Source organism: Carlito syrichta, unplaced genomic scaffold (genome assembly GCF_000164805.1).
Source record: "Carlito syrichta isolate Samal-C Ts95f unplaced genomic scaffold, Tarsius_syrichta-2.0.1 Scaffold92632, whole genome shotgun sequence".
Taxonomy (NCBI): Eukaryota; Metazoa; Chordata; class Mammalia; order Primates; family Tarsiidae; genus Carlito; species Carlito syrichta.
Genome location: NW_007036728.1, coordinates 146,237 through 156,514, shown reverse-complemented (window position 1 = coordinate 156,514; position 10,278 = coordinate 146,237). Strand labels below are relative to the sequence as shown.

At 41.6% G+C, this 10,278-nt stretch overlaps 1 protein-coding gene across 2 annotated transcripts in view; it reads right to left on the bottom strand.

The window, feature by feature from the left end:
* The window catches only part of LOC103263013 (zinc finger protein 679-like), a 29,969-nt gene extending 20,878 nt beyond the window's left edge, over window positions 1–9,091 (bottom strand). Inside the window, exons 1-3 of one of the 2 annotated variants that reach the window (XM_008060689.1) lie at window positions 9,004–9,060; window positions 7,751–7,849; window positions 7,476–7,652 (exon numbers count right to left, since the gene is read on the bottom strand). In XM_008060689.1, coding sequence (XP_008058880.1) covers window positions 7,476–7,652; window positions 7,751–7,849; window positions 9,004–9,006 — 279 coding nt within the window. In that variant the 5' untranslated portion in view covers window positions 9,007–9,060. Of the gene's footprint in view, window positions 1–7,475; window positions 7,653–7,750; window positions 7,850–9,003 lie in introns of both variants that reach the window. The other variant, XM_008060697.1, reaches the window with a different exon arrangement.
* Between the last annotated feature and the right edge of the window lie 1,187 nt (window positions 9,092–10,278).

Below are 10,278 nucleotides of genomic sequence, written 5' to 3'. Positions count from 1 at the left end.
GCACTCCAGTCTGGGGGACAGAGTGAGACTCCAACTCAAAAAAAAAAAATTTTTTTTTTTTTAAACTGCCCATGTCTTCATGACAGAGGGGTTTTACAACTTGGAGCCAGATGCCTCCTGAACTTCTAAAGGTCTGGCAGGAGTGGGGTCTGTTCTTAAGGCTCCTAACCTTTAAACCTCAGTCCCTTCCCATCACTGGAGACCTAGAATTACAGGACAAAGTGCAGTGTGACAGCCTGTGTACAGAAGACCAGAGACCCCCTTCCTTGAGACACCTGGCATCTCCCTTTAACTCAGACTTCTGTGATGTCTTTTTTCTGATACCACGTGTGCAGAGTTTGCTGAGCACCAACCAGTTCTCCAACAACTGGGTGTTCCACAACTCAATTCTGACACCACCAGGAGCACAGACCCACAAGTTTGAGGCCCAGTCCCACAACACTGTCCCGACTGCTTATGCCACTCACAAGCCTCAGAGGCCTGTGCATACCTCTGAGCTACTGCCTATAAACTGGAGATTCCAGCAACACCCTTCTCAAGCTTAATATGTTGGTGAAACTACTCACGGGATTCAGCAAAACACTTCACACTCACCAGTTCATTGTTAAGGATGAAACCATGCAACAGACAAGTGGAAGGGATGTCTAGGGCAAGGAGTAGTGGGGGAAGACGAGGTGCTCTGGCCATTCTGGTAAGCGGCTGTGATTAGAGAAATCCCCCACGACTTGTGCTCATCAAGAGCAGCTCACCGCAAAGAAACACGCTTCCCATTATGACTCAGATGCTGCGCCCTTCTTCACCTCTCACAATGTCAGAATGTCAGGCACGCACTCTGCAGACTCCCACTGTTTTCTTTCATAACCAAGCAGCTGAATAATGCTGTGCTCAGTGGTCAAACCCAAACACTGGCTATCCAAACTCTGCCTAGGCTTCTCTGTTCCTTTCAACACAGCCTCAGGCAGCACCAACGAAGAGCCCCTCCTTCATGCCCCACCCAAGAACAGGCTGACTTCAAGCTGAGAGCCTGAGTCTGCCGTCTGCCACCCTCCATCCCTCCTCCCCCTTCCCCTTCCTACTCTCAGTGCTCCTCCCTATGACCAAAAGCCCTTTTCTGTCCAACCTGTGATATCCTCGAAGATCTTACAGTTGGTGTTTGCTCTGTTGCAACACTTTTCTAGATTTAAGTCACTTCTTCCCTAAATCTGAATGTCTTTTGTTGGAGTATGAAAACAACCCCAGGACAACAACAAGTTTATCCTCAGAAAGGGCCTCCCAGCCCCTCTCCAAACCCCAACTGCTACTGCCTCTGCCTGGGTGTCCCCAGCTCTGCAGGCCTATGTAGCTTCTCCCAGTATAAAGCCTTCCTTCACGTGTGGCTTGAGAAAGACAGAACCCCTCCAGAAAGGGGTCTTCAGGAAGAACTCACTGGGCCTTCAATTACCTCTTTTTTCAGTCCGAAGATTAGCCTCCATTTGGAGTCACTGAGCTCAGGATTTTACTTAGTTTTAAGTGAAGAAAAAAACCAGTGTTTGAAGAATTCAGTAAAATTACTCAGTGTTTATAATAAAATAAAATTGTATGTACACTTTGTACCTCAAAAAGAAAAGCGGAAGTATTTGTCTTTTTCAAACAATAAACATGTCAATGATTATTTTCATAACAAATCATTTAAGGAACAGTGAGACATATGTGAAGAATTCTAAGAGGTGCCAAGTCTCATCTCACAAAAGTTGGCATTAAAAACTCGGATACTCAGATGACAAGATACTGAACAAACATACATACTGTCATAAACTCGCCAGCCTACAAAAAAAAAAAAAAAGAAACATTTTGATGAATACATGTAATTCACCAATTAATTTATCACACTTTGTGAAAATGCATTCCTTGTGAATAGTCATAATGGAAGAGAAATTTTCCATATTTTGTTTCCTGGCAGCATTCTCAAAGCTAAGCTCTGATATTCCATTTGAAATCATTCCCCCCCAAAAAAGATCTGAACAATTTACTACAGTCACTCTGGGGGAAAAAAATTGACTAAAAAATTTTAACAAATATATAAATAAATATTTAATTTTTTATTTCTAAAATTCACCTCTTTCATGCTTTTTGAAAATTTGTTTTACCTTTTAAATTCTAGTGATAAAATGTCATATACAATTAATGAAACCTGAAGGTTAAAGAAGTAAAAAAGTATTTTCATAGTGACAAACACAGGAAGTGACAGTGCTGACGTGAACACAGGCATGTCTGATTTAAGTGGCTATTCTATCACCTGGAACATTATTCTACCCCACCATTTTGCACTGAAGTACTCATTAACAACATCTTTTCAGGACACTGCACTGAGCTCCACTGAGCGCCCCAGGTGTATTTTGGTTTGTAGGTTCTTCCTAGGGTGGGCTTTTTTAATCTTTTTTTTTTTTTTTTTGAGTTGGAGTCTCTATCACCCAGACTGGAGTGCAGTGGCCACTCCCGGCCACCGCAGCCTCGACCTACTGGGCTCCGGCAATCCTTCTGCCTCAGCCTTCCAAGGAGCTGGAACTACAGGCACACGTTACCACGCCCGGTTACTTTTTTGATTTATTGTAGAGATGCAGTCTCACCAAGTTGTCCAGGCGGGTCTCGAACCCGCGGAGTTAGGCAATCCACTCACCTCAGCCTCTCAAAGCGCAGGATTACAGGCTGAGCCACCGAGCCCAGCTTTTTTTAACTTTTGAAATAAGTTTCCTCTCCAGAGGGCAGGAATCATTTTCTTCATTCCCCCTCAATATCAGAATCTGATAGGCTGACATGCAATATGTTTCTAAGAAATAAAAACTAGGGTTGGGGAAAGGTAGTCCTCACGTCCTAAGGGTTAGCTTTCCAGAAGAAGGCCATACCAGGAGACCACTATAAGCCCCAGGGCACCCAGCCTCTCCCTAGGGGGTTCCCCACTTCCATGCTTGAGGCTATCCTCTAGGAGTAGATAACCCACTAGCCAGCCACCTTAAGAGACATGGACACAGAGAGCATCTTGGGTCATACCCAGCCTAAAACCCAGGACCAGAAAAATGCAGGAGGGTAGCTGAGGGCACATCACACTGGAATGTTTCCAAAGTGGAACCTCCACCCAAAGATATTGTAATGAGGTGCCTGCGCCTAGGAAAGACATAAGAGAGGCATAGAGACTTTCTACAGTAGTGTCATAGGATTATTCTCTTTTTTCTTCTCATGTGAAATGTTTACAAAGAGAAAACATCTTTTAAAAAGTGCCATCCACTGTTCTGTGAAAAATTAATTCAAATACTGTGTTTTAAACATACAATAAAGAGCAAATACTAGCTCATGTTGTAAATTATTGAGGGGAAGTTTGGTGTTTGAAAATATCACCAAGGAACTGAAAATTTCAGAGGCTACTGCAAGCCCAAAATAGGCTGTGTGAACAGGGTGGTGGATGTGAGACCCTGCATACCACACACTTGAAAATGCAGGGGAAACCAGTCTCTCTGTGGAGTGTTAAAATAGTTATATAGCAGGCAATTAGACTGAGGTAGCTCTAGTGCCCTAGGTTTGTAGGTAAAAATACCAAAACCAAGCTCAATTTATTTCTTGCAAATTATTACTTAGGGGGAAATAAAATTCAAGTTTAACCTTCAATTAACTTTTGATTACATAGCCAGGCATTTCCACTTGGATAACGAAATAAGGCAACTATAGAAATGTCACGAATTACTTAGCGAATTTGGTCAGTTTCCTCTTGCACCTTGTAAACTTTTCTTCAAGTACTTCCCGGGAACCCCAAAAACCCCAAACCATAAACTGGTGCTCTCCAGTTTAACAATGACTATTTGCTCAAAAACAGTCTTTAACGTTTTAATGGAGACTCACTTTAATTTTTTTTCAGAAAGTAGGATTAAGAAGACAGAAAAGTTCCCACAGTGGGAGGGGACCTGAAAGAGGTTGTCCAACCTCCTTTAATTTTTAACAGGAGAAAGGTAGGACCAGAGACCTATGGAGCACAGTTCCTCCCACACACAAACCCCACACACCAAGTCAGTATCCTCCTCTGGAAAATCTCTCGTCTTCCCTGCACAATCAGGAGAGACATTAAAACCTGTGTGATGTTGCCCTGTGTGAAAATGTTTTACCTTCAAGCAAACAAACAAAAAATACTGTCATTATTCTGAGATACTTAATTAGCATTTTATGTAATATTTATCCTTTACTGATGCATAACATACATACAGAAATATATGCACAAAGCATTCATGTAAAACTCAATAATGTATTACAAAGCAAATACATCTGTGTAAATAAGAAACAGAACTAGCCTCACTCACGTCCCTGACAATCACTTTCTTCCTCTTTCCTCCACAAAGGTAACCATGATCTACATTAAGAGCTAACACTGTAGATCAATTTTGCTTTTTTATCCAAGTGTTTCATTACAGAACATTTCCGCCATATACTCAATACACAAAATAACTTAATACACCTGCCACCCAGCCTTAACAACTACTAATCATGGGTCTTTCTGGTTTCCCCTTCAACATCTTCCCCAAACTCACTTCATTTTTTTTCAGTATTTTGTGTGTGAGGTCAGAGATGAGATACAGAAAGATAACATCTTTTTTTGGGTTTTTTTGAGTTGGCGCCTCACTTCATCGCCCAGGCTGGAGTGCAGTGGTACGATCATGGTCACCCCAGAGTCGACTGGCTGGGCTCCAGCAATCCCGCCACCTCAGTCTTCCAAGTAGCTGAACTACAGGCATGTGCTACCACGCCTGGCTAATTTTTTTTATTTTATTGTGGAGACAAGGTCTCCCCAAGTTGCCCAGGCTGGTCTCAAACCCACAGGCTCAGGCAATCCACTCGCCTCAGCCACCCAAAGTTCTGGGATTACAGGCTGAGCCACTGGACCCAGCTAATAAACATCTTAAGTGTATACTTTTGACAAATAAATACAGCTATATAACCTTCACACTTTTTAAGAATAAAATATTTTCATTATTCTCAATTTCTTAATGTTCCTTCCTGAACAATTTTATCCTCTGTCAGAGGTTATTTGCTATCCTTTTTTTTAACCAAAGGTTCATTTTGCCTGAAATCTTACAATATGTGTTATGTCCAGTTTGCTTCATTTAGCAGATTTTTTAGTTTTCCAGGGTGTGTGTTTCAGTTTTATTCCTTTATATTACTGTGTAGTAGTGATCTGTTGTATGAATCTTCTATAATCTGTTCATTTATCTTCTTATTGATGGGCATTTGAGTTGTTTCCTGATTTGGGCTATTACGACTAAGTTCTATAAACATTCTTGTACAATACTTTTTTTCTATCTATTTTAATTCCTTTATTAGCATTTAAATGACACCTCTTTACATTTTGGCTGTTGCTCCAGAAACTACAATATGTATTTTTAACATAACACAATCTACTCAGAGTTAATACTAAACTATTATAGTAAACGTAAAATATTAAAAGCTTGTTACAGAACAATTCCAATTACCTCCTTCTATCATTTGTGTCACTCATAAATTTTACCCATACACAATAAAATCTCAGTGTTAGAATTTTTGCTTTTAATAATCATAGATGTTTCAGAGATTAGGAAGAAATGGCCTAAATAAATATATGGAAGCAGATATTTTGGGATTATGCAATTACACTGCTTCCCCTTTAAACATCACTTACAGGCTGGTGCAGTGACTCACATCTGTAATTCCAGCACAATGGGAGGAGAGGCAGGAAGACTGTTTGAGAACAGAAATTCAAGACCAGCCTAGGCAACAGAGTAAGACCCCCATCTCTACAAAAGCCAAAAAAATCAGCTGAGTGTGATGGTGCACACCTGTAGTTCCAGTGACTTGGAAGGCAAAGGCGGAAGGACTGCCTCAGCCCAGAAGGTGGAGGCTGCAGTGAGCCATAATCATACCACTGCACTCCAGCCTGGGTGAAAGAGTGAGACCCCATGTCAAAAAATAACACTAATAAAGAAAAATAAACAAACATCACCTACAACTTTTGTGTTATTTCGTGCTTTTTGCCCACAGTAATTTTTACTATGATGTTCTAGTGATGATGCTCTACTTTGCATTATCCAGTTAGTACTTGGAATTCTGTAAAATTTCCTCCAGCCCTCTTTCCCTGCCTCCCTCCCTCCCTCCCTCCCTCCTTTTCTTTCTTTTCTTACTTATTTAATCTTTTCTGTATCGTATAGACTCATAGATATCTATTTTGTCTTTGGACTGTTAGCTAATGCTATCATCATTTATTTTGTTGCTCACATTGGTACAACTTGAGACACTGAGATATCTGTCAGGTTGGCTTTCTTTGACATGTCCCCTTCTATTGTCTGTAACGTGCTTTTTACCTGTATGACTCTTAAAGATACTATAGGCTTAACTGGTATTTTCCATTTTCAGCCCTAGAATTATCCATTTCTACAAGTAGCCCCAACTCCCTTGATTGAAGAATTACCTTTAGAACAATGATCTGAGAGCTGAATTTGCTCACTGATACTGGGATGACACTGTTTTTGTGGTCCATCAGCACACAGCGTTTGGAAACGTTATGTATGAATACAAACTCAGGTATAAGGACGTCTCTTTCTGTCTCTGGATGGACACATTTAATGGGTTTACCCTAATATTCCCAACTCCAGTCTAGTACCGTGAGGTTCATTATAAAATTCTCCCTTCATTTCTAACTTCTTTCAACTACAGTAAGAAACAGGCACTAATGATCTACAATACATATAGTGATATGTTAAGTCATTTTTAAATTGTTAATCCATACTCTCAGGGGAAAAAAATTACCAAATAGAATAGAGTGTTTGTGTACAGTTCGTGAGTCAATAAAAACACTATTTTCCAAAGTGACATGGGTCAGGACTTTCCATCTTCACCTTCTTCAATAGGGTTATGAGTTGAAGTGAGGAAGCTGGCATTTGAGAATGTGTGGACAGAACTAGTAATTTAAGATGCAAGCCCTGGGACAGGTGGGCTAGAGAACAGGGTCATGGATTTGAGACATCTGGAAACAAAAACCAGTCTTTCTGCAGAGTATCAAAATAATTAAATAGGCGCCACTTAGACTAAAGTGGCTGAAGTGCCTTGGGTTCTTACCTAAGAAATCCTAAATGTAACTCATGTATATTTATTGTATATTAATAACTTTAAGAAAAACAAAACTCACCCATAACCAACCAGCCATTAATCTGATGACATAACCAGGAGTCAGTGTCATCCAAATAGGTTGACTATATAACTATAACTCGTGATTGTATGTGGCTTGCTTCCTCCTTACAGAAGCCTTTCCTTCAAGCTCTTCTTGTGACTCTCAAGCCACAAACCCTGGCTGAGGGCTTCAAGATCCATCATCTCTGCTTGCTCAAATAAACTCTACAACGTTTTAACTGAACCTTGATTTAATACTCACCTGAGGAGAAGAGAAATTAGAGATCCCAGGGACACAACCCCTCCCATCCACAAACCTTGTGTGCCGAGTTTGGATCTTCCTCTGACGGCCATTCAGCTGGCCCCACGAAATCCGGGCGGTGCGGGGCTGGGGGCGCAGAGCGGTCCAGAGAAGGCTCCAATGGGGCCCAGTCACCACAGGGATGGGACAGGATGCCTGGGCTCCCAGAGGCCAGTCCAGCACCACCCTGCAACTGGAGGGAAACCAGGGAGGCTGAGGTCTCAACACAGTTGGTTTCCCCCATTCCCACCAGCCTCTTCCACTCTGAGGACACCTGGCCCACACACTCACCATGCCCAGCCTTTGGGGAGTCCTGGCATTCTCTCTAGGAGTCTCCCAGTACTTGCACATCCAGGGGGACAGAGGCTGCAGTAGAAACACCTTGGCCTCCTGGCGAGTAAGATATAAGGCAGTGGAGATGGGACCTGGAGTTCATTGCTCAGGCCCAAGAGACAGTGGTCCCATGCAATCCCAGAAGGTGCCCCTCCTATCTGGCCTAACGCCTGACTGGGAATTTTTCTCCACAGCACTTCTGAATGGATAAGGCTCCAAGCACCACTCCCTCCTGCACTGAGTGACAGGAGATGCAATCAGACACAGGGTTAAACAGGACCAGAATGGCAGAGGGTTTTGATGCAGACTTTTCAAAACGGGCTTCTTCCTTGCCTGGGTAACATTTGCATTTAACCTCTTAGGTAATTTAATGTCCATTTATAAATAATATCTATACAGTACATATACATGCTGTTCAAAAATGGAAACAATATAATGACACTGATTTTATTTTATTTTTTTGAGTTGGAGTCTCACTCAGTAGCCCAGACTGGAGCGCAGTGGACGCTCCTGGCCACCGCAGCCTCGACCTGCTGGCCTCCAGCAATCCTTCCGCCTCAGCCTTCCAGTAGCTGGAACTACAGGCGCATGCTACCACGCCCGGCTAATTTTTGATTTATTGTAGAGATGAAGTCTCACCTGCCCAGGCAGGTCTCGAACCCACGGGCTCAGGCAATCCACTCACCTCAGCCTCCCAAAGCGCTGGGATTACAGACTGAGCCACCAAGCCTGGCATGACACTGATTTTAAAGTTTAACATTTTATAACATTCCTGGCCTCTGATTTTTGAAGCAGCCTGAGTTTTGAAAAGGGAGACAAACCTCTCAGTCAATATTGTCCAATAAAATTAAAATGTGATTGACTTGTGTCATTTAAAAATTTTCAGTGGCCACATAGAAGAAAAAAAAAAAAAGTGAAACTGAATGTAATATTTTACTTAACCCAAAATAGTATCATTTAAAATATAATCAATATAAAATTATTGATAAAGATTTTGGGGAAGAAACAATACCTTCACAGCTCACTCTATATATTAAGCTTCCAGTACATCTCAGTTTAGAGGAGTCCACTTCAGTTATTCAGCAGCCCTGAGAGGCTAATGGCTGCCACACTGAATTATATCTCTAAGGGCTCTGACTCCCTGAAAACAGGCAGGAAAAGGGCCTTCATCATTCTTTTCTGCCAGAGATAAAGGAATACCCTCTTCTTACCATTATTTCTTCTCAGGTCCAAGGGTGAGAGACAAGATATTCCAAAAGAGAACAGGAGCTGCAAGAAGGAAGTGTCCACAGGTAGACCACTGCCTCACACCTGTTGCTTGATGGGGGCCCATCCACCTTCCAGAAATCAGAAAATGAACAATGAACATTCAAAGGCACAAATCCTACCTGTATAGTTTTGACAAATAATCTAATATAAACTTTACCTCTCTGAAGAACATAATATTTTCACAATTCCCAGAAATTTACCATATGTTCCTTGGCAGGCAATTTCTTCCTCCCCCAGAAGCAACTTAACTACTGCAATTTTTTTAATAGGTTCATTTTGCCTGAAATCATACAGTACAGTAAGTCCTCTTCATAAGAACAAGTTCCATTCTGAGAGCGTGTTCATAAGCCCAATTTGTTCATAAGCCCAACAAAGTCAGTCTAGGTACCCAACTATCACAACTGGCTATATAGTACTGTACTGTAATGGGTTTATACTGAATTGTACTCTATACAGTACTGTATAGTAAAGCATACAAAAGTACGGCTACTTGGAGACCACTTGGAGAGGATGCACACGTGATATGCATGCCAGACACGTGAACTAACTAACATGATTAAACATATGAATGCATGTTCTCATCTTTGAAAGTTCTCAACTTGAAGGTTCGTATGTAGGGGACTTACTATATACATTATTTTACACCTAGCCATGCCACTCAGTATAATTTTTATGAATCCATTCAGGGTGTGTGATTCAGTAGTCTGTTCCTCACATCTTCATAATATTCCATAAAGAAGGCTATTTCTCACAGTGGTTCAACCTTTAAATGCTGGTGGAGCCTGACATGATAAAATTCTATTTCCATGTCAGCCATGTTGCAGGGAACATCCTGTTTTGAGTGTCCTAACAGGCTGTAACAGTTGCTAATGTTAAAATAACACATCATAACAGCCTGAATGGTCTAACAAATCAGAAATTTAATTTCTCGTATTTCTAGAGGCTACAATCCAACATCAAGCTATTGGCAGGGGTGGCTCCTCTGAGGCCTCTCCTTGGCTTGCAGATGATGGCCCTCTCTCTGTTTCCAAAGGGTCTTCTCGTATGCTCCTCTATGTCCTCACCAGCTATCATTTTTAATAAAGTCCCCATCACACTAAATGGGGGCACACCCCAATACAACTCACTCACTGAATTTTCTCTTTGAAGACCGTATGTCCAAATACTGTCAGTTCTGAGGCACTGGGTGTCAGAACATCAGCATACAAGTTTTGGTG